General features: G+C 41.7%; 1 protein-coding gene across 24 annotated transcripts in view; it reads left to right on the top strand.

Annotated features, from left to right (window-relative positions):
• DLGAP2 (DLG associated protein 2) overlaps positions 1–25,231 on the top strand; it is a 501,744-nt gene that overhangs the window by 396,840 nt on the left and 79,673 nt on the right. For all 24 annotated transcript variants that reach the window (XR_012763250.1, XM_075414729.1, XM_075414734.1 and 21 more), the window contains 2 exons: positions 3,437–4,506; positions 23,144–23,355. Coding sequence is in view for 23 of the 24 variants with exons in the window: in XM_075414729.1 (XP_075270844.1) it covers positions 3,437–4,506; positions 23,144–23,355 (1,282 nt within the window). In the remaining variant the exon portion in view is untranslated. The remainder of the gene's footprint in view (positions 1–3,436; positions 4,507–23,143; positions 23,356–25,231) is intronic.

Raw genomic sequence — 25,231 nt, 5'->3', positions numbered from 1 at the left:
ATTTACTTTTGGAAAATGCCCCCTTCTTAATTCATTTTTTTAATTATTTTTATTATGCTTATTAAATACCCATAGCATAGCATACTTTCTAACTATTGTCTTTCAAACAAAAAAAAAATCAGAAATTCCATGAGGCACATAAAATGCTATAAGGCTGTAAAAGCAACGTACAGAAAATTGTATTCTTCTATAGTTGCACTGGGCTAGAATCAAAGGGAGTCATGCAGGATGGAAAAGCTGTTGTTAGATTATCTGTTGCAGGGCAGTCAAATCATGCTGTCTCATATTGCTAGGGATGTAACAGGGTGAAAATGCTTGAAGCCCTCTGGGCTATGTTTGATGCTGCAAGAGACCTAAAGAAATCACCAGGGACTAGCAGTTCTGTGCTAGGGAACACATTTAAATGTGTTTCTTACTCCTGGCTAACTCTTTCTTTGGTTTTGGATCTCTGGCAGGTCCTTTCTTTTTTTTTTTTATTTAAATGCATTGGTGATTGAGAGATGTAGTGCAAGAGTTACTTTCATTCACAGATGTGCAAAATTGTGATGAAAAGGCTCAGGGCTGACTCTCATCGTGCTGGCAGTTTGACAGAAGAGCCTCCTTCCACCTCCCTCTGGCTCTTACCACTGTGAAAACGAAAACCGCTAAATCCATGAGCACTTTGGAAAATGTTGCCTGTATTCATAGAGTCTTAGAGTCTTAGCTTGGAAAAGACCTCGAAGATCATCAAGTCCAACTATCAACCCAACACCACCATGCCTACTAAGCCATATCCCAAACTGCTACATCTACACGTTTTTTGAACACCTCCAGGCATGGGGACTCCACCACCTCCCTGGGCAGCCTGTTCCAATGCCTGACCACTCTTTCAGTAAAGACATTTTTCCTAATATCCAATCTAAACCTCCTCTGGAGGAGTGTTTCTTTTCTGTAAAAGAAGAACAGTGCCTTCCACACCTCCTGGGATTGTAAGACCTAATGCAGTAATCTCTGTCAGATGCTTTGGGAACCCTTTACGGGAAGCGCAGGCTAAATTCAACACATGGACCATTATTATTCCCCTGATAATGTTTGGTAATATACTGGGTTAAGTACCATTAATTACAGTGCTCCTTATGTGGCTGTATCCAAATGCACTATTATAATTTACTACCTTGTCTATATATAGCTGTACTTTTAATTGGATAATCAAAATTACGTTATTTCAGAGAAGCAGTTGTATTTCCTTTTTCTAACTACATCTGTGCAAGGTACTATGATCTAAATAGTACAACGGTGAGTAATCAACAGTAACATGTTTTTATTTAATGCAAAAGTAGCGAAGAATTAAGTAAAAGAAACTGATATAAAAACAAAAGAGAAGCATAAAAGGATATAAATTCACATACATCAGTTTCACACCGTGATAAAGTCTGGAGGTGACATTTGGACCCTTAAATCCATCTTTGATTTTAGTGCAGCAGAATAGTGCCTAAGATGAAGAATACTATATTATTTATTAGTTTAATGCTACATTAATTTTAAAACATTATGTGGAGCTCTGCTAAAATTAGGATATAATAAAATTATCTAAGCATCTTCCACTATAGGAAATTTAGAGCATTTAGGTTATGAGATTGCTGATGCTAAAGATGTGCAACAAATTGCATTCTGTACTTAAGCTATCATGACATAACACTTATTAGTTAAATGAAATTAAAGGGATATGGGTATCGATCTGTTTCATGACCATTTCCAGGCATTGAGTTTTCACCAGCAGTGGGAATATGATTTAGGAGAGTTTTGTCATATACTGAGAAACCCCTCAAAGTGCTGTTGGCTACTGTGTCATCTCTACAGGCTGGACTCCAGTGTCCAGTTATGCTGTTATATATAATGAGTACATATTCTCTGGCTTCCGTTCTGGTTGAGGCCTTCAACTTCCTTGTATTGGGCACCTGTGCAAGATTATTTAGATTCTTTAGAGCAAATTTGTAGAAAGACTGTGTTAAGTGGGTTGTATAAACACTTACGCATCTGTCTGATCCTCTAAAGGATTGTATTGCATTCTATATCTTTGTCTGCTTTTGAAATGTTGCTCAAATAAGCTGAAATTGAAGAGGGAAAGTGAATGCGAAAATCACATTGAAGCATTTCTGGGTTTTTTAAATTTCTGTTTGTAGCATTTGACAGCTGCAAGAAATGAGAGAAAATAAATCAAAGGCTTGAGTATCAAAATCTTTGCTTATAAGCTACTCTTATTTAATAATCATGCTTGCTTAATAACCACAACTTGGAGCACATGATCCATAGGAACAAATAATCGAGTATAATAAAAAACCCATAGCTTGTACTTAAAGATATTTGTTTTATCAGGGATAACATGAAGTCGTTAAATAAATATTTTTTAATTTGGACATAAAAAGGAAAAAAACTGCTTAATAAAGTAGACTTTACACTTATGGGAATAGCAATACTTCTGGACTAAGGGTAACAGATGTTCAAATTGTATAAAATGCTTATTCATAAACTGTTTAGTGATATAAAAATTAAGCTTCATTTCAGCATGTTCATATTCTTTTTCTCTTTGCTCTTTATTATTTATGTTTATGAACAGTGAACTTGAGATCCTGAAGCTGAGATTCATTTAAGAAAATGAAGTTCGGTTTGTGATATGAAATGGCTCCATGGAGAAAGAATATATTTAGGTTAAGACATCCAACTGAAAAAGCACAGAACACGAAACTAGGCCCATGTAACTTAAATGACTAGCCACAAAGCTTGACATATGAATTTCAAATATCAAATAATGAACTGAATACTCGAATGTATCCATTAAATCTATTTGAGTAAATTTGCATAATGAATAGCTTCATAAAATTTAGAACTGCTAGCAGACAATTTTGCAAACAGGAAGGAGGCTGCAGTCAGCCCATAATTTGCTCATCATAGAATCATAGAACGCTTTGGGTTGGAAAGGACCTTTAAAGGTCATCTAGTCCAATCCCCGTGCAATGAGCAGGGACATCTTCAACTAGATCAGGTTGCTCGGAGCCTCGTTCAGCCTGGCCTTGAATGTTTCTAGGGATGGGGCATCTAGCACCTCTCTGGGCAACCTGCGCCAGTGTTTCACCACCCTCACTGCAAAAAATTTCTTCCTTGTATCTAGCCTGAATCTACCCTAGTTTAGTTTAAAACCATTAGACCTTATTCTGTTGCAACAGGTCCTGCTAAAATGTTTGGCCACATCTTTCTTATAAGCCCTCTTTAAGTACTGAAAGACCACAATAAGGTCTCCCAGGAGCCAGTTTTAAAACCGTGAATGAAATCCCATGAATAGTGAGACCTTCCATCAAGCTCATAGAGAGAAAAAGTCTAGTTTTGCAATATACTTGGATTTTGGAAGTTAATCTTTTAATCAGACACGTAACATAGGTTTTATGTGTTGTTCTGACAGACCAGCAGTACTCATGGTCACCTTCTCAGCACTTCAATGAAGAAAGATACTCTCCTGCTCCGAGGAATATGAAAGGATTATCTGGTAGTCGCAACCAACCACAGTTATGTTCAGCTCATACCTGTGGCTTAGCATCCCCTGAAGATTGTGAACACACCCACGACCATATCCACCATGGGCAGGAGCCAAGGCAATCGTATCTTCTCAGCCCCACGGAGAGTTGCCCGATGGACCACCATCGTTGCTCGCCACGCAGCTCCATTCATTCTGAATGCATGATGATGCCCATGGTAATGGGCGATCACATGTCAAGTAGCACTTTCCCCAGAATGCACTACAGCTCTCATTACGACTCAAGAGACGACTGCGCCATGTCTCACGGTAACCCTAAGATTAACCGTATTCCTGCAAACCTTTTGGACCAATTTGAAAAACAACTTCCTCTTCACCGGGACGGGTTTCACACTTTACAGTACCAGAGGACCTCAACAGCTGCGGAGCAACGCAGTGAGAGCCCGGGAAGAATACGCCATCTCGTTCATTCAGTCCAGAAACTTTTTACTAAATCTCATTCTCTGGAAGGATCATCCAAGGGCAACGTTAATGGAACAAAGGGAGACAGTCGAGGGGACGACCATCATCATGGGCACCATTCCAAGCACAGCAAAAGGAGTAAAAGTAAGGAGCGAAAACCGGAAAGCAAGCATAAATCAGGAATGAGCAGCTGGTGGAGCTCTGATGATAATTTGGACAGCGATAGCACGTACCGAACCCCTAGTGTGGTAAATAGGCACCATGCAGATCATATATCCCATTGCTACCCTGAGGCACTCCAGGGGCATTTTGGGGATCTCTCACTGAAGACTTCCAAAAGTAACAATGACGTGAAATGTTCGGCTTGTGAAGGGCTAGCAATGACCCCTGACGGTAAATATATGAAAAGGAGTTCTTGGTCCACGCTTACAGTAAGTCAGGCTAAAGAAGCTTATCGCAAATCATCGCTGAACTTAGATAAGCCTCTGGTTCATCAGGAAATCAAACCTTCCTTGAGGCCATGCCATTACCTTCAGGTAAGAGGAAGATTTTCTTAACATTTGTAATGGAAAAAACATCACAGTTTATGCCATTAAATCATCATAAAAAATACAAGGATAATCTATGTATCTCTCTTCACGATTATATATACATCTCACCTAATGCATATATTCCATGAAAGTGAGAAAACTCTAGCTTTTGTCTTGATTTATAGGGCATAGATTAACATCTAAATAATACTGGTGTGATATAGATTAGTGTAAGGTCAGTGGATGTGTATTCGTCTTTGGAGTTCACACTGAACATCTCAATAAAATCCACACATCAGGCTAAAAATGGTGCAGTTTTCCCAGCAGTCTGGGGGCTAGAGAAACTGTGCCAAACACATCTGTGAATGAGTAATTTAAAAAACAGGCTGTGTGAATTTCTATTTTTGTGTTATTTTATTCCTTTTCTCCAGGTTGTTCTAAGTAACAGGAGAATAGATTTACTGGTGTACTCAGTTGCTTTGTCGTGATGACGATTACTCACAAAACTTCCTTTTTGTGACTGGGTCACCCAGAATCATAATGCAGAGAGCCTCTTGAGGCCATACTATAAGCTATCCTTGTTAAAGGTTTTATGAGTACCTCAGGGAGAGAAGTATTTCAGGCCTGGTACTCAGACTGTTTGTGGGGTGTTCTGCACACTTGTTTTCTTTAGCAGCGACCAAGAAGCTTCCACTTGCTCTGGCATTTAGACTTTTCTACCTGCTGCTTGCTGTCATTTGCCACCCCAAAGTCGTGCTGGTGTAGCCAATTATGATGCTGCATGATGATCTGGTTGTTAAAGTGATATGGGCTTAAAAGTTAGCTTCCAAAATATTTATTTTAGGTATTTACATCATTTACATGGCCTAGGTCCAGCACCGACCCATGACAAGTGTCAGCAGCGCATCAGGGTGTACAGAGAACTGTAGCGTGAGTAGAGCAGAAAGGAGTAGAGCTGGGAGAATAACTTCTCAGCTGGCTTTGCCACTGGAAAAGAAAGTATGCAAATACTCCCTTAGGTGTTCTACCAGGTACAACCTGCAAAGCCCACATTGTTCTGAGCACCTTCTATTTCTTTTTAAAGAACTTCTCTTTCTCCGGACCTTAACTGACTGTCACATTAACATAGGGAAATCTCCACTCCAGATTTATGTATTTAGACATTTTCAGTTCCTGTGGACTCTGCAGAAGCCAACAAATACAGACTGTTGTACTTCTTTGCAGAGCTCTCTCCCCTCTGAGCAATAGGGGACCAATAGTAATGACACACTTGAAGAACCAGACTTTTTCAAATGCATGTGCAGACATCTTGGATCAATCTTCCCTACTGAATCAGGGAAAGTTCCTCATTGCAGAGGAAGGAAAATAAAGAAATTGCAACCCTCATAGCATTGCCATGCAAATTGATTCCAATTTAGACTGATAGCTGTGATACTTTTTCATATTCAAATACAGTTCTCACGTATGTAAAACAGCCTGCACTTCCCTGGAAGTTCGTAATGTAAGGGAATGAGCCAGAACTGAAAGTGTGTGCTGTGCAGAGACTTCCACTTGTGTCTGTATTCTGAAACCATGTTTACAGCTCTGGCGTTAAAGAAGTTTAGGTAAGGCCAGCTTTTTCCTTACTGTGACATACTCCTACACAGACAGCTCTGGTTCCTCTACAGGAAGGCAGCACCAGAGGTTCCTTCTTGGGCTTTTCCTTCTCATCATGTTTGTTGTAGTTTTGGCCCATGGCCCACAACAAAGGACCAGGCGGTCACTCTACCGCCCTTCCCCCCGCTGGGGTGGGGAGGAGAATGGAAAGAAAATGGCAAAAACCTCGTGGGTCCGGATAAGGGCAGTTTAACAGAACAGCAAACGAAGCGAACAGTAACGACAGTAATACTGGTAAGGAGAATATACAAAGCAAACAGCGAAATGCACAGAGCAACTCTCACTGCCCGGTGCCCCGCGTGCTCCTGAGCTGCGACAGAATTCCGCCCCCCGCCAGCCAGCTCCCCCGACTGGAACCCAGCATGATGGCACATGGTATCCAACACCCTGTTCTGTTTGGCCAGGTTGGGTCAGCCTGCCCGGCTGTGTCCCCTCCTGGCTTCTGGTGAAAATAAACCCTGTCCGGCCGAACCCAGGACAGTGTTCCATTGCTTCTTCTTCCCCCCTCTTTACACCTCGTTTTAATTTGCAGAAGCCACCGGTTTTTACTTTTCGTGTACTTACTCCCAACTTACGTCGGTACCCTCAAGTGAATGTGAACTGCTGAGTTCGCAAACTAATTTGGTTATCGCTAAGGTTTAAATCAAGCCCAGTGGCAAGCCTAGCAAGCAGTAAAGCACATTTTTTTGCAGAGGCCTTCTTTTATGCATTTTGTGAATTTGGGATGACTACAGAAAGGAATTTTCATCCAGTGATTAGGAAGGTTCATCCACTGGTAGGTTTATCCAGCTTAAAATCTAGGAGTTGTGAATTTAAATTTTTGCTGCACCAGAGACTTTCTCTGTGATCTTTAAAAATGAGGTAGTAGCCATTGCCTGTTCACAGAGATCCTGTAATGGAAATTTGTTAGTACTTGAGTGCTCAGTTACTACAATAAAGAATCTATAGCTGTGTCTAAAGCAACAATAGCAGGAATTCTACAACAGGAATATTCTCATTACAAAATTTTAAAATAAAATATATGTTCTGTAGAATCTGAATATGCCATTCAGAGCACAGATATCCTTCAGTTTCTGTGGCTGCCTTATTCACTAGCCCAAGGTCAGCAAACAAATTGAAGGGACCCCATTCTGTCAATGTCATAACTAAATGCCTAGTTTTGAAACTTCCACTTTGAGGGATGCTGTGCTGTCACACAGTAATCGTTGAGACCAGAGATATAGGTCCCATTATTAGCTCTGCCATGAGCTTTCTCCCTGACCCAAGAAATGTAATTTGTTGATCACTGCACACTTCAACTACTGTATCTGCAAAACGGAGGAAGGATATTTCGGCAGTGTAAGAAGCATCACTAAATAATGATTGGATAAAAATAATCATTAAGTTCAGAAACTGAGACAGATAGAGAAACATGTCAGGATCCCTAACTGGGAGAGTTCACTGCCTTGCTCCGGAATATCTGGAAATGAGAATTCAAGGGATTATGAAGCTGATTATGCAGCAGCAGATTTCCCTGAGGTGCACAAGTGAACAGCTTAGCAAAAAACCTCAGACCCTTCACAGGGTTTATAGCATTACAACACATGATATTAAAAGACATTTCCATGAGTGATGTCAGCTATGTATTTTTAAATTCTTTTTAAAGCAAAGCTCTGAAATTATAGTCCTTCAGCAGTCTTACATACGAATACATAAACATACCCCAAAATAATAAAAATTCATTTTCTATGTGTATGTATTAATAGTATAAGTTTATAACATATAGGACTTTTACTCCCTACCTAGTTATATGGGATTCACTGTACCCAACTCACTTTTCTATCTACAGATCTCTTTCTTATTATTCTTTCTTTCGACACCTGTATAAAATACTGCTACTTCTGTTTTCCACTGAAGAGTTTTGGCATACTGAGTCCCAAACTGGAAGACCATGGCAGTGTCTTAGGCCTCTGATTGAGACCATGTTTTCTGTGCTGTGTTTCTGGGCTTCCTTTTGCCTTCCACAGCGATGACTGAGCTGCTTTTTCCTGAAAACTGAAAGTCTGAAGAGTGAGCAAAGGAAATTTCTTTCTGAGAAGTGAGCTTCTACCAAATTCACAGATGCCTGACAACAGAAAATGAGAAAAGAGGTTTTGAAGGTGTCCGCATGTTGTACGTTTAAGTCACGTCCTAGGGGTGAAAGTAGGTATTTCTTTAACCTGGCAAATCTCCAGGCTTAGCAGCTGGCCCCTCTTTTAGGGTTTCACGTTCCCCGCTACTCCGCAGACAGCCTTGCAGCTGGGGGATCTCCATGTGCGGGGGGAATGCTGCTGTAGGCTAGAGGTGATGCAGTCAACGTGCCTTGTCCCAGCACGGGTGGTCGTCTACTCCTAACGTGGACAGGTTCAGAGAACTAAATTAGTGGAAATAAAGCTGTATAAAATAGCGATTGTTTTTCTCGTCTAAAGCTCGGATTGGATTTGCATAGCTCTTGCTACAGTGGAGGTAGTGGGAACATGCAGAGAGAAGGGAGAGGGAGAAAGCCGGAAGCCCCTTTGGGCTCCGGCTCACTGTTAAATCAGCTTAACTGTAATGTGAACCAGACGGTCAACAAGCGCCGCAGGAGCAGAGAGCAGCCGTTTGAAACTGTGCACTACTAGCATTTATCAGATTCTTGTGAATGATTAGCAACAGGTTTTATGTATTGGCCTTTAATTTCTGTTTTGAATGTGGACAAATTGAGCTACAAATGCATTTCTGGGCACAAAACACTTCTGTCATCTCACTCCACAGGCAGAATAGCCCAAGTAGATCACACATGCAGTTAAGAGGACTTTTGTATAGCTTTAGCTATAGTGGCTGCTCTCCATGTCATTTTAATTTTAATATCAAATATGCGAAGAAAAAGATAAATGAGTTGTGAGATTTCTTCTGTCTTCATCAACTGTTTGGGCTAATTAGGTTCAACACATATAGAGTGCAATGACTTTGATTAATTTTACTCTGATACGAGAACTACTGAGGAGCAAAGATTTTCAACAGAAACAATGAATATGAACTAGATAGCGGTGCTAAAATGATAAATACAAAAGTGTCGCTTACAGTTTCGAGGACTAAAATACCTGTGAATGCTAGTTAAAAAAAGCAATTCCTACAATAAAACCGAAGGACAGGCGAGAGCTTAGGACTCACCATCACTGAAGTTCTGGAGCACAGTGCTACGTGTCACTGATTAATATTCCTCCCTCAGCCATTCAACAGCCTGCGAAGCAGCAAGCAATCAAGGTAAACATACCACAAGGTACAGTGAATGAGTCAGCACTAAAAGAGAAAATAGCATGTTGTTCTAAAAATGGCTTCAGCCCACTCCTGTCTTCCTAGTGCATTTAAGTACTAGCGTCATCTGTTGCAGCACTGGCATTGCTAAGTGTGTGGGTAATAATGTCAGCTGTGTTCTCTGCAGAATGAAAGAAAAGCACAAGAGTTGGTCTCTTAAAAAAAGAGAAAGAGAAAAGCAGCCATTTCAACAAGGCTCTTTGCTGGTTTAAGTCATGCCTACATGGAGAAGAGCTTTGAGGACAAGCTAATGGATAAACAGGCATTAAGCCCTCGGTTACATTTTTCCGGGAACCCTGCGGGGGACAGGACAAACAAGACCGTTGCCCTCGAGAGGCATGCTACTGCGTTGCATTCTCCCTCTGCTTTGCAAGGGTGGATGGATATGAACTCAATGCACCTTTCTCAGCACTTCATCTTTGTGAAACTAGATTGTATCTGTTTGCTTGACATCAACCCATATATAAACTACATCCAATACTCTACCAGCTGATGCATGCTGTGCAGTTAGCCAGAGCTAGTGGAGTTTTGATACTAGCATCCAAATTGCTAACCCCCACGCTGCCTTCAGGATGATTTATGACAGCTACCACTCCAGAATTAGCTGGGTTGTTTCCACAGCAGGAAAAGCTAGTGTAGCTAGTAGGGTGGTGGGGTAGTCTGTGTCCTAAATCTGCATGGACACGTGCTGTACGATTTTGATTTCAACAGCCCATTACAGTCCGACAAGGATGTCTCAGCTAGCCCTGTGCCCTCCCAGTCAGGAGTGGAGATGTGCATGAGAGACCTGTAATGCCCAGATCATAAGGGAAATAATGGCATCGTTAATGGCCCACAGTCCGTTCGCAGTGTTACTGCCAGCCTGCAACATCTGGTGCAGTGCCTGGGGCCACTCTATGGAGTTACTCCCCAGGTCAGTAACGATGGAGTCCTCCCACACAGAGCAGTGAGCTCAACCGCTCATACTTGTTCCCTGTGATGTTCTCTCGACCCATCATCTCTCTGAAGTATTGCACTTACGATTTTAAGAATATTAAGTAAAAAGGATTTAATAAAGCTGACACTTCCCTGTGTATTTACAGAATGCTGATGGTTTCATGGGTCACAAAAACTAGAATACTTCTTAAATATTCCTTCCAAGGGGAAAAAAAAAAACTAATAGAAAATAGATACATTAAATCAATGACTGTGTAAAACTCTGACCACACATTTGTCTCAGATTGGAATCATAGAATCATGGGATGGTTTGGGTTGGAAGGAACCTTAAAGATCATCTAGTTCCAACCCCTCTGCCACGGGCAGATTACTGGTGTCTTGAATGACGATGTTAATCAGTGGTACAACAGCGCACTGCTTCCATGCCCATGTGCTAGGACGCTCATGTTGCTTGAAATGAGTTGCTGAAGCTTTTTTCCAAACAAGAGTGGAACGATTTCAGAGCTAGTATTTTCTTACAGCTGCCAAAACGAGTCCCTATTACTGCAGAAATGTCAAAGCTAGGAGTAGAAAAGAGAGGCTGTGATCCCACTGCCCTTTAATCAAGGGCAATTGTCCTTTATAATGTTGGTACAGAGTGCTGCTGAGTTGTTTTTCAGCATTCACCTCACTGAAGCTGAAGGCTGACCTTTGCAGCAGTTACCCAAAGGTGTCACTGGGTGTGAAGAAGTTCTCAGCCACGAGTAACCTATTATTTTATACACTCAGGCCAGTTGCATCTGTCCAACGTGACTGCCTTGAAAGCACACACGGGGCTGTAAAGACCACACACCCTCCAGTTCTGCAGGCTTGCTGCCTAGGGCAGACCCAGCTCCTCTCCCGAGCGCTCTATACCATTTTTCCTGCAAAGAGGTGACTGCAAAAAATGGTGAAGCGTTCATAAATGTTGCTATGTTGTTTTTTTTCCCCGCTGGTTTTGGCCATCTCACGGTGTTGTGCTTGAAGGCTGTTTTTTAAAGTGGAGTTGCACATGTGTTTAAATGGCTGAATGTCTATATGGATAAGGTCCCTGGTACTTCTGGTAGGCAAAACTGATCTCTTCAGAAGTGTGCAGACAGTTAAGTGTTACCTAGTAGCTAGACTGGAAAAAACTACTCATTTCACTCTGTAAGCTAAATAATTGGAGTCATCTGGAGTTAACTGTTCAGAACTGTCAATCATTAGTTAAAATGAGAAAAATGGATGAGCAGCAAATATATCTATTTTATATAGCCTTTAAAATTATTTATGTTTTAAAGACATGCACTGCTTTTTTCAGTAGTAGCCCTATAACAAATAGAAAAAAAAAAGTGATAGAATTTCCTGCTTAGGTTAAAGAAGACACAGTTTACCACAGGTTTCTTTTGGGTCAGCCCTGGGTATGCTGCCTTTTAGGTTCTTCTTCCCTCCCCAGCCTTATAACAGCTCTGCAACATCAGAGTCCTTGTTACGTCTGCAGTCTCTGTGATTTTGGAGGTGCTGTGCATTGTAAGTATGTTGGGAGCACCTCTGCTCTTCTTCCTTTAAGGGCATTTTTGTCTCTTACTCTATACTTCTGTGACAGTGAATGGTCTGTGGGGTCCTTCCCCACTCACACAGGTAATGATAAGGTGACAGCTCTGAATTTCCGTTAGCATCTACAGTGGTAAAAGCAAAGATATTTCCAGAGGGACCTACAGGTGATTTTGGCTGATAGGTCATGCAGTGTTGAGAGTCTGGGTTGAAGAGGCTGATGATGCTTTATTTTCCCATTTCTAAAAGTGGCTAGAAAAGGAGAGAGCAGTCAGGCGCTGCAACGCCCGCGCTGTGCTGCACAGTGCCCCAGCTGCCTGCGGGAGCATTGGACGTGGTGCAGCGAGGCCTCAGGGATGCAGGTGACCCCAAAAGAGCAGGAGCACACACCTCACACTCAGGGACTCATCTTTCACAACTTCATCGGTCAAAAACCGGTCTGGTTTTCTTCACTGTGCTGTGCACGTACTGGGCTCCATCCAGCCTGCAAATGTGGTTCAGGCAACTGAATCTACCTCTCCCAAAACTATCTGCCAGGAAAACTTGTAGTTAGCGTCAGTTGCTGGTATTGTGGTCCCCTGGGCCTCGTCTGCTGCCCTGTCAGTCAGGCAGCCCAGCTGGCAGGTGTATTCCTGGTTCCCCTTCACCTGTAGTGAGTGACAAGCTGCAGTCCGGTTTAGGTCTTCAGCCTTTTGATGCTTGCTTTTAGAAGAATTTGAATTGTAATTAAATCAATTCAATTTGTAAAGAAAGATGTAAAGGAAAATGCAACTGTGAGCTGGTCCAAAAAGGCAAAGAGGTAGAAAAACAAACTCTGGGTGCATGACTATGGCAAATTAATTGGCAGAAATGCTGCGTTTTGTGGCAAGCATGAGAAGTTCCAAGTTATGGTCTTTGATGCTTCTGTGGACCTCCATTATTAAAACAATCACTACCTTACGCTACATCTACGCTGTCAAACTGCATAGTGTCAGGAAGGGTTCCTTGGCACTGCATCCTGATCCTCTTCGCTGTTGTGTGGGTACAGTTGAGGACTTAGCACAGGCCAGGGGCCATTCCTGGTAGTCACACAGGTTTGGAGGCAAAGATTGCTCGATAAGCATGCGTGTGCAGTGCTGCAGGCCAGCTGACCTCCAGGCAAGACAGTGGTCTTCATTTACTAATGTATGTGCAACCCTAGGGTAGTCACCATACCATTTCCATCCTTCTCTTTCGCTAGTACTGACAATTGTGCAGCAGCACAGCGAGCTGGAGCAATTCACCAGTTCAGCTGAAAACTTGTCTTTACTTATCTTTATTATTGTTGTTAGGGTAATTTTCCAGGCAGCACGCTAAGTCGCTTTACCATTAGCAGTATTTTTTGAAAAGGTGAATATTGCTGAAGGAAAACCCATCCCACTTAAATTGATGGTAGTGCAATTTTAAAGCAGCTTAAGCTGACCATGAAGCAGCATCCTGGGTCACTTACTAAAGGAAATACGCAGCCAACTGGAACCTAGGTTTCTCAGTTGAATCTCTGCAGCTTTTGTGTCTTAGATTGAGAGGCTGTGTATATCTAGGTTCTCATTTAAGTACAGGCCAAGCCCTCCCTTCAGTCCAAGCTCATCTCATATCAGAGTTCTGGCACAAGATCTCAGTGAGCTCCAGGTTTATCAAGCAAAAATCACTTATAGTGTGGACAAGCCCACCGCTGCTGTCTCACTGCACCTTGCTCCTCCACGTCAAAACGGCAGACTCCAGAGCGTCCCAGAAAGACCCAGAAATGTAGCAGAGGATTTGCAGGTGGTATAACAGCAAGGGTCTTTGCCAGCAGCATGACCACAGCGAGTCATGAGGTGGACATTTGGCACACATTCATCCGAAGAGTATAATCAAAGCCAGGAGTCCTCACAACACTATTTACAATATTTAACCATCCTCAGATTACAATTCACTTTGTTGCTGCTTCATTTTTTTTTTAGTTCATCACTGTTGAGATAAGAGTTACAAAGCATTATTTAAATGAAAAGAACACTGTTCTGTAGAAAATACAGAAGTGATGACTAAGCAATCTTGAGTACACTGGATGGAAGTCTTCTTTCCATCAAGGATCAGTTAGTGCAGCTCTGGTTGGAACTACACAGGAAAAACTAAAATCAGGCAGTAAATAATGCTGGTTTGCCTGTTTGAATATGTCCCAGCTGGAATATTATATTTGTGTTCTGTGTTCTCAATGGATGTCCAGCCCAAATTCCTTAATTTTCAACCCAGTGTAAAGCATATATTGTTTGGGATCTGTGTGATTTTCTTCCTTTTCTTCTAATAAAAGCAAGCTCAGTAAGTGGCTTATGTGAGCCTCGTGAGGTTGAACAAGGCAAAGTGCAGGGTCCTGCATCCAGGTAAGGGCAAACCCCAGTATCAATACAGGCTGGGGGATGAAGGGCTTGAGAGCAGCCCTGCCAAGAAGGACTTGGGGGTACTGGCAGATGAAAAGCTGGACATGAGCCAACAATGTGCGCTCGCAGCCCAGAAGGCCAACCGTACCCTGGGCTGCATCAAGAGAAGCGTGGCCAGCAGGGCAAGGGAGGTGATTCTGCCCCTCTGCTCCACTCTGGTGAGACCTCACCTGGAGTCCTGTGTCCAGCTCTGGAGCCCTCAGCACAGGAAAGACATGGAGTTGTTGGAGCGGGTCCAGAGGAGGGCCACAAAAATGATCTGAGGGCTGGAGCACCTCTCCTCTGAGGAAAGGTTGAGAGAGTTGGGGCTGTTCAGCCTGGAGAAGAGAAGACTCTTAGGGACACCTTATTGTGGGCTTTCAGTACTTTAAGGAGGCTTATAAGGAAGATAGGGACAAACTTTTTAGCCGGGCCTGTTGGGATAGGACAAGAGGTGATGGTTTTAAACTAAAAGAGGGTAGATTTAACTAGATATAAGGAAGAATTTTTCTGCAATGAGGGTCGTGAAACACTGGCACAGGTTGCCCAGAGAGGTGGTAGATGCTCTGTCCATGGAAACCTTCAAGGCCAGGTTGGGCAGGGCTCTGAGCAACCTCATCTAGCTGAAGATGTCCCTGCTCATTGTAGGGTGTTGGACTAGATGACCTTTGAAGGTCCCTTCCAACCCAACTATTCTGTTTCTACGATTCTATGATACTATGGCTGTTCATAGCAAAGCCTGGAGAGAACTGATGGCAAGACAAAGATGCCCCTTGCTTTCTCAGATTAGCTTCTGCATTGATGGACAGTGTCAAAGAACTTTAGGGAATGCTGCAAGAACTCTCTGTGCTTCTGAGCTGTCAATGAGTTCAGGGAGTGGGGCGTGGCATGGGAAAATTAAAGCTAATTATGAGGACTGGCGTTGTTAGTGGTGAAGAGGAGTCTCTGGCATATTTTGTAGAGATTTTTTAGTGGCTTCATTGTATAATTTGTATTCTTTGAACAATGAATCAGCACATTAAAATAAAACCCACAGAAAAAAACTAACAATGTGCACTGAGAATGGTGTTGAGGTGTAGACACAAGGTTATCTACTGAGGAAATAAAGTTTTATTTTGAGATACTGCACTCTTCCGTGCTGAAGATAAGCTAGACCAATAGGGTCTAGAGTCGATAGCCAGTAAATAGTGGAACGTCATCGGTGTCATTAACTTCAGAAGAAAATTCTAGTAATTGGTCAGTGTTCCTTCTTCAGGAAAATTTTGGAAAACTCAGGAGGTCCAGCTCCCACCTCCCATTATAATATCAAGGAAACTTTCTACCACGCTGTAAAACATTTCTGTCTGCCTTGCAAGATCTACATCTACTTGCAGCTGTGCACAAAGGCTGTTTTTCTGAGGCCACTTGAAGAAGGCATGACCTAAGAGAAAATCTCTTACCTACACTTCAGATTGTGTCCTTTTTTTGAGTGGCAGGTCATCTTCTTGACCAGGCTGAGAAAGAATCAAAATTAGAAAAATTACACATCTACTACAGAGTGTTTCATATCTTATCCTTCATGCCATCTATAGTCTAATTTCTTGCACAGACAGCTTCTGCTTCTAGTAAGATGTGAAATTTATATTACTAAAATAAGATTTAGGTCATAATGAATATTTCAGTGCATTTTACATCTGCATGCTAATTAAATTTCACAGGACTGCTATAAGATGGGTAATCCTCATTTTAACCTTTGACAATGAAATATAAAGAAGTGATAGTCAGCTCTCTCAACTGAAGCCATATATTTAGCAGTGTTTCATTTTAGATAGCAAAGTGAAATGCCAGATTTTAAGCAGATCAGCAGTGTAGTGGTGGAACACCTTTAAAATGCTGGGAGCTGGGAGCAAGTTCTGTAGAAGTGGGTGGAATAACAGGAGCAGATCTGTTTTGAAATGCCAGTGGCTGTTCCCAGTTTGACTTCAGTAGCCAAATCCTAAATTGAAATAAAAAAACTTGAATGAACAGCTGTCAAAGTCTGGAGGAATCAATATTTCATTGGTTCTTCCAGTTTTGACATCAGTGTTTCTTAGATATGAGGTTGGTTATTCACACTGCTAGCACCAGTTCCTGAATGGGAGCCTAGATTACCTATCTCTGATTAGACACAAGGATAAACTTTTTCCCCCCTGAGTGTGGTCAGACATTGGAACAGGTTGCCTGAAGAGCTTATGGAGTCCCCATCTTTGGAAACATTCAAAACCCATCTGGACACAGTCCTGGGTGACCTGCTGTACCTGACCGTGCTTTGTGCAGGAGGCTGGACTGGAGACCTCCAGAGTCCCTTCCAGCCTCAGTGACTCCATGATTCCTAGTTTGTGCCGGAGGTTTGGTGAAGTCATCCCTGCTTTCCCAGACAACATGCTGTTGTTTACATGCAAAATCTGTGCAATCTGAAAGTCAGGGGACAGACTTACCGCTGAAGTGCAGCCAGGGGTCCAGAATCCCTTTCTGCTGACAGGTTTAATCTGAGAACAACCAAGACACCCAACAGGAAGAACTAATAAAACACAAGGATAGTGGCTTTTCTTCTTGTGCTGGATTCGGCTGGGGTAGGGTTAATTTTCACAAGAAGCTGGGTGGGCTGACCCAAACCAGCCAAACAAATGGGATATTCAATACCATGTGGCATCATGCTCAGTACTTAAGTGGGGGAGCTGGCTGGAGGATGGGGATTTGCTACTCACAAGCAAGCTGAGCATCGGGCAGTGACAAAATTGCACTCTGTATATTTTTTCTGTCAGTATTATTGTTGTTAATTTCTTCTCCCTTTGCTGTTCTGTTAAACCGTATCCCAACCCAAGAGTTTTGCCTTTTTCTTCCAATTCTCCTCCCCATCCCACCGAGGGGAGGGGAGTGAGAGAACGACCATGGTTCTTTGTTGCTGGCTGAGGGTAAACCACGATGCTTCTAAAACAAGGAAATCTATTTGCATAGTAACAAAGTTTCTAGAGTACGGACTCTGAAGGTGTGAGTTCAGTTTCTTCCTTAGCCTGCACAAGGTCAAACCCCCAGCTTCTCAGTTCCCCAGACTGCATTCTGAGCAGCAGGCCATAAGGCAGTTTGGAGCATAGACAGCTCTTTCTTCGTCAAGATGCTCCAGAAGTTTTCTCTAAGCACCCTTCCACATAAAAATCATGTGAGTGTTCATGGCACTATAACTAAGCTTCGTCATTCCAGGTAAGTGCCTGGATGACAAGGCTGCATCACACTTTCTTGTACGTGAAGTCACAGAATCACAGAATGTTAGGGGTGGAAGGGACTCCTGTGGATCATCTAGTCCAAGTCCCCTGCCAAAACAGGGTCACCTAGAGCAGGCTGCACAGGACTGTGTCCAGGCGGGTTTTGAATATCTCCAGAGAAGGAGACTCCACAACCTCTCTGGGCAACCTGTTCCAGTGCTCCATCACCCTCCAAGTAAAGAAGTTCTTCCTCATGTTCAGCTGGAACTTCCTATGCTTCAGTTTGTGCCCATTGCCCCTTGTTCTGTCGCTGGGAACCACTGAAAAGGGTCTGGCCCCATCCTCCTGACACCCACCCTTCAGATATTTATAGGCATTTATAATGTCCCCTCGCAGCCTTCTCTTCTTCAGGCTGAACAAGCCCAGCTCCCTCAGCCTTTCCTCATAGGAGAGATGCTCCAGTTCCCTCATCATCCTCATAGCCCTCTGCTGGACTTTCTCCAGTAGCTCCTCATCTTTCTTGAAGTGGGGAGCCCAGAACTGGACAGAGTACTCCAGATGAGGCCTCACCAGGGCACAGTAGAGGAGGAGGACAACCTCCCTCGACCTGCTGGCCACACTCTTCTTGCTGCACCCCAGGATCCCATTGGCCTTCTTAGCAGCAAGGGCACACTGCTGGCTCACGGTCAACTTGTCATCCACCAGCACTCCCAGGCCTCTCTCCACAGAGCTGCTCTCCAGTAGGTCTGCCCCAAGCCTGTACTGATGCATGGGGTTGTTCCTCCCCAGGTGCAGGACCCCGCACTTGCCCTTGTTGAACTTCATCAGGTTCCTCTCAGCCAGCTCTCCAGTCTGTCCAGGTCTCACTGCATGGCAGCGCAGCCTTCTGATATATCCACCACTCCTCGCAGTTCTGTGTCATCAGCAAACTTGCTGAGGGTACACTCTGTCCCTTCATCCAGATCACAGATGAATATGTTGAACAAAACTGGGCCCAGTACTGACCCCTGGGGGACACCACTTGTTACCGGCCTCCAACTAGACTCTGCGCCGCTGACGACAACCCTCTGAGCTCTGCCATTCAGCCAGTTCTCAATCCACCTCACTGACCACTTATCCAGCCCACACTTTCTGAGCTTCCCTGGGAGGATGTTATGGGAGACAGTGTCGAAAGCCTTGCTGAAGTCGAGGCAGACAACATCCACTGCTCTCCCCTCATCTACCCAGCCAGTCATGCCATCGTAGAAAGCTATCAGATTGGTCAGGCATGATTTTCCCTTGGTGAGTCCATCCTGACTACTCCTGACAACCTTCTTTTCCTCCACTTGCTTAATGATGACCTCCAGAATGAGCTGTTCTATCACCTCTTCAGGGATGGAGGTGAGGCTGAGCAGCCTGTAGTTTCCTGGGTCCTGCTCTTCTAAGGAGCCCTCCCCAGGCAGTCTGTGAGCGTTTCATGAAAAGGCCATTAGTTACAAAAAGAGGAGGAGAGCATGGCAGTTTATCAGTCAGCCCTAAGTCTTCTCCTTCCCAAGCACTCCAACTGTTATTGATTAGAAGGTGAGTAGCAGTGTCTCCCGCTTTCACAGTCGTTTCACCATGGAAGGAAAGAACAAGGCTGCTCAGTTCTTTTGAAAAGAATATCTGAATTTGTTCTTCAGAAAATAGTTTTAGGCTGTCAATGGGAAATGACAGAAGGGCCTTTCTGCTACCCGTAATCAGATGCAATAAACCCAAGAAAAGAGCAGCATTTTGAGGTTTTTCTTCATGCTTCTCATTTTTGTTGCTAACTAAAGAGAGTTTTTGGTTCTTTTTGGATGCTACTATGAAGGAGCTAACTCTCCTGAATGCCTTTTATCGGGAATTTAGGATCCTTCCTAAGGTTCTGGGCTTCGCTCTCAGGATCAGCTCTATAAAATGTAGTAAGTTTTAGGTACCAGCTGCTTTAATACAATTTGCCCTAGGTGACTAATGTAAAACAGAACACTGAATAAGTAGCAGAACAATTAAAAGATCCTAAATTTCCTGAACATAGCTGTGCTTCTCACAGCAACAGTGCGTGAAATTTATGAAAGAGTCTCATAATTTTCTGTAGTAGTTATAACCAAATTAGCAGCCGGTGACAAAATTAAATGAAAAGATCCAGACCTTGTCAGCTCGTTGTTCTTACAAAAGGAAATTCATATGGTAATACGCAGCCTAACTCCTCTGTGGATAGAAACTGCATATACAAGGATTCATGTTAACATCTAGAACAGGAGGAAGGCCTTTTTAGACATTATAAATATCAGCACTCATCACTATATGCAAGTAGATAATTAGGGTAATTATTCCCAATTAGCAGCTGCAAGCCCTGCAGATGGGAATTTCAGGGGCTGGTAAGTATTGTAAGAAAGCATTTCGGCAAGCTGCGAAGCCCTTTCCATGTTTTGGAAAATATTAATTTAATGACCCTCACACATGCTGTTAAATATTTTTGTTAATATTTCAAAATAAAAAACTTTCCTACACTAGTATAACATCTCTGCTTTTTTTAAAGTTATGTTAGGCCTGTCTGAGACAGCCTGGATTTGGAAAGATTTTTCAAAGTATTTAATCTATCAGCTAAGTAAATGATGAACCAGGACAAACTGGGTCTCACATTTTGCTTCTAATCTCAGTCCATGAGGAAAAACAACGTCAAGGGCCCCTTCACTGGCTTTTGAAGACAGGAGCAGGACTCCAGCTGTTTTTGTAGGCTGTGCATGAAACCTTCTGAGAGAACACATTGTCAAACTTGCTTACCAGGCTCCAGAAACATTTTCCCTGTGTTCAATGTATTCTGCTCCTTTGAATGATTCGAGTAAAAAAATAGACATATTTTAATTGTGAATAATGTTTTTTCAAACATAAAGGCTTCTGTGGTAGTCAACGAGCTACCCTGATTAAAAAGGGATTCTTGGTGCATTTGTGTGTACCATGAGTACATCACAAGCACAAATGGAGCAGGGCGTCTGCAGTTTTTGGCTTGCATGTGAATTCATTTAACTTACGAATTCAGAAAGCAAAATAAAAATAATAAACAAAAATAGTAAGGCACATAACTGTAAGATTTGTCCTCATGAAGCTGCTTATCACAGTGAAGAAACTTATTTTTTTAGATACTTAATATAAAAAATCAGTCATTCGTATCTTTTAAATTAAGTTTTCAACTTCAATCAACAAATAAGCCTGTGTTTACTCACTTAAATCCAGTCCTTATCTGGTTATTTGAACATGGGATTTCAGACAAAAGAAGACTGAGAAACTAATCATTTTTTGCATTTGAGTAAGTAAAAGGTTATTGATCAATGTATTTTTAAACTCTATTTATCTTCAAAATAAAATGAAGGAAAGAAATTTCAAGCCCAAATAATTATTCAGTGAAAAAGTTATGAGTTTTCTGAAAGTAGAATATTAAGACTGAACATAATAATTCAGCCTTGATACAGAAAATTGAAAAGTATAGCTTGCAGTGGGCTCATGTAGATGCCACTAAATGCTTTTTCAGCATTTGGATTTTGTCTTCAGCTATGCTGACATACAAGTAATAAAGAACATTTAAAAGCAAGAGTATGTTTGTATGATATCAACTGATTTTTCTTAATATTGCTCTCTAACTCAGATTTTTGCAGTCAATAGTATCACCAGCTCTAGATAAAAAATAGAGCTGAAGAAAATATATTTATTTTGAATATTTTAGGAGTCTGGCTGTTACAATTATCACTACATGTAAATACCTTTTAGGTCTCCCAGAATCTCAAAATCCTTCCTCCAACATTAATCTCATACAGACTAGGTCTTAGAAAAGAAATGAGGATGATGTATCACATTTACAGGCTTCAAGTTTGGGAATATTTTTCATACTCCCTTTCCAATCACCTTCCAAAGGTGAATAATGTGAAAAGTTTGTTTCTTTGCACGATCTAACCCATATTTCATTCAGATTCATGCTCTGTCATATTACTTTGTATAAGAATGTAACTCATAATTTTTCTCTCTGATATTTCTCTCTAACATTTTTCTGATCTGTGTGATCTGTTTCAGATCTTCTTATCTGACTTAATCTTCAGGCACTCTTTCTTCTCTCCCGAACTTGTTTCTTAAATTTAATATCTCTATCTTTACTTATTCACCCTCTTTTAAAACTTCATTTCCCCTTAAATCTCTGTTTGGGACTCAAAGCACCAGGTCTGTTCACCCACCGTGTGGCTTATTCATGTATCTTGAAAGGGCAGTAAAGATGACAGGCATATTGTATTAGTTATTTAAATCCCATCTCCAAGACTGCGGAAACCAGTGGGAGCGTTTGCTTCAGCTCCCCAGAGAAATCTGTCAGTAGAAAGTCTCAAGTATATCCGACTAGAAAGTCTTTATTAGACATCCTGCTTTGCAGAAACTCCTTAGTATGTGTCTAACTGGAAGTTTAGATTTAAGGTATATTGGTAAGTAATGCCACTGTACCGTTTAATATACACAAAATCATTATGTTGATAAAGGATTCGATGCTGCCAGTGCATCAGCCCTGGTCCACTGGTGTACTCTGTCACGTCCTCCATTTTAACCATGAGTCATTATAAAGGATTTCAGAGAGTTGCTGATATCCTTTAAGTTAAGTAAATGCTTAAGCGTGTTGCTGGATTAGGACCAGAGGACTCAGCGTCTTGGAAGACTAAACAAAAAGCAAAGAATCAGCAATACTGGCAGAGACAGGCTTGCTGAGTTTATCCATAAGTCTTAAAACAAGGTTGATTTCACTCTGGATCAGAAAATCTACTCCTGCTCGATTCTCTGCTGATTTGTGGTGCAGAGAGATCTCCATCCACCAGCTGGGGATTAGCTGACTAACGATTTTACTATTTGAAAAGTCACCTCAGCTGCATAAAAGCAGCCTCAACCAAATGTATTTATGATTAAATGGCTGCGTTCCTGGTATGTTACAGCCACTATGAACTATTTTGGACTTTCTCAATAAGAAAAAAGACAAATTAACACATTTGCTTTTTTTTCACAGAAGTTTGCCCTAAATCAGAATCATATCCATATATGCCAAAATCACAGCTTAGTTAAATACTTCATTCACCTTCCTGAAAAGCAGCCAAAGCCCCATATAAGGAGGGTTGGTAAAAGACTCTGAAGTGCTTGGCTTTCAACAACTTTTAGCTCTGAGACACCTGATCAACTTACTGTTTATCAGCTGAAGATCTGTGTGCAAACTTTTAAGATGTTAAGCTGAGCTACTTTCTGCACTTCAGAGCATGTCTACAAATAGATATTGCAGCTCAGCTCACAAACCATGACTTGATTGTTCCTTAGGTTCCAACATTTATAAACTGAAAATTTCTAATCTTGAAGTTGGAATTAAATTGCCAAATCATTTGGGGACCTTAGAAATTTCTTTTGTAAGTGATCTGTTTCCGAAGAATAAAAAATTCATGACTTGTCTTTGCAAAATGAAAAACTGAAGGAAGTATTTAAATATATGAAAACAATAATTCACGCTTTGCATGTGTGTTTTATTGTGTCCATAAGGTACCTCAGGATGAATGGGGAGGATACCCAGCTGGTGGGAAAGATGAAGAGATCCCCTGCAGAAGAATGAGAAGTGGGAGCTATATTAAGGCCATGGGAGATGAAGAAAGTGGAGACTCTGATACTAGCCCCAAGACATCACCAAAATTAACAGTTCGACCAGAGTCATTATTAAAATCCATTGGACAAAGACCACTGGGAGATCATCAAAAGTAAGTTTCACTATAGGGTGTTATACACCTTTCTGAAAGTTGCCATGACTTGGGTAATTTTTCTTTGTGTCATATTGGTAGTGGTCAGTATCCGTGAGAAAATGTGATGCTGTAGTTAAAAAGCTAACTTTTGTCTTTGTTTAAATTAGCTAGAGTTTCTTGTGATTACTGGATGAAAAACTGCCATCTTCCTCCATCCATGTAACAAACCTGCTACTTCAGAAAGAGTTTGTTAAGTTTCTTTAAAGGAAATATAACCATATTTTTACCAAATTTTAAAATTCTGAGTATTTCTTCTCTAGAATTTTTTTTTTTAGTATAGTTATTTGTCATTTTTTTGCTTTTTATGAAATAGAAAATACACTATTCTATACTAGTTATAATAAAAAATATGTAATTGTATCATATGCTTGGCATCTTACGCTTTTTTATTGGCACAATGCTTTATGTATCAGCTACACTGTATCATACTCATTTAAACACAATGTGGAGGGTTTTGTTTTATTGCATTTTTTTTAAAGCTATAGTAAATATGTAATTACTTATGTTTTCCAATAGATCTTTATTTTTCTCTCACTTTTATCCTTTCAATATATCATTTTAAAACTAAACTATAAGTATACTTTTGAAGACAGTTTCAAAGTGGTAGCCTGATTTTAAATCTGCAGCTTCTATTAATGTGACTGGATTTTTCTCATGGCTCAGAAAATTGATCTTTTTGCCTGGGAGAAATACATAAAGTGAAGAAATTAAGAGTGAAAACTTTGATCAAAGTTTGTTTATTGTTCTGTAGGTAATACCATATCTAGTACACCATAGTGACTCACGTTTTCATAAAACAAAATAAAAACCTACTGTTGGCAAAAATCCTTTTGGCTTAATTAACTTGAATTATTTAGCTTGCAGTCTGGAAGAAATCCATCAACTTTCACTGTTACTGAAGAGAACAGTTTGCTGCGATACTGTTTTGTATAGCTTACTCACGCATGTCTGGAGGCTCAATTCAGATGCGCAAACAACAGCATCTGTACCATGGCTGCTGCAAGATTTCGGAGATACCATGAAAGAAGACTGGCAGATCTCCGCTATCGATTGGCAACTGCAGTCCAGGCAGGATACCTTATGACACCTCAACGGGTGCCAGAGGCCTCAGTTTAGGCAACTGAGCCAAATTCTGAATGTGAATCTGAAGGATTTGCCAGAATATTAGTTCCAGTGATGAAAACGTGGCCTATAACGTAGGCATTGCTGGCAGACGTGTACCTGCCTGATTTCCAAAGATGGCAAGATGACCTCTTAATGACAGCAGTTGGAAGCAACATTTGAGTTCTTTATACCCTCAGTCTTTGTATCTGGGCTGAATTTGGTGTTTGAGGCATGCTGGGTACGTTGACTGGTTCAGTCTGAATTTGTGAAAGTCCCCAGGAAACAAAAAAGGTGGTTAATTTTCAGCTTGTGAGTACATGTCAGTGGGAGCAGAGGTCTTTCGGGATGAGGAGCCCATAATTTCCCAGCCATGGTAGAAACATATGTGGTGAATTCTTCGGTCCTGGATTTTCTTGTAAATGACTATGAAGGCTGCAAAAGGGCAATTGTCCTCATGGGATAAGATGTGCTAAGGGCAAGTGATCTAAAGTTTGTGGTTTGTTAAGAGTGATTCTGCTGAAGGCAATGGGGAAAGGGGAGACAGCTGACTTTCCCAGACTTCCACATGTTGACTGGCTGTCTTCCTGCTGGTAAATGAAACACTTCCAGCACACAGACCTGAGGGTAGAAGCCTGACCATGTACACTGAGAAGGCTTTGGAGTGGTCCGCAGCAGACTTGTCACCTGGGTCTATTAGCACTGTCCCAGCCACTGCCTGGCCACGTTCTGA

The sequence above is a fragment of the Opisthocomus hoazin genome, chromosome 2 (genome assembly GCF_030867145.1).
Source record: "Opisthocomus hoazin isolate bOpiHoa1 chromosome 2, bOpiHoa1.hap1, whole genome shotgun sequence".
Taxonomy (NCBI): domain Eukaryota; kingdom Metazoa; phylum Chordata; class Aves; order Opisthocomiformes; family Opisthocomidae; genus Opisthocomus; species Opisthocomus hoazin.
This window is presented reverse-complemented; position numbering and strand designations above follow the sequence as displayed.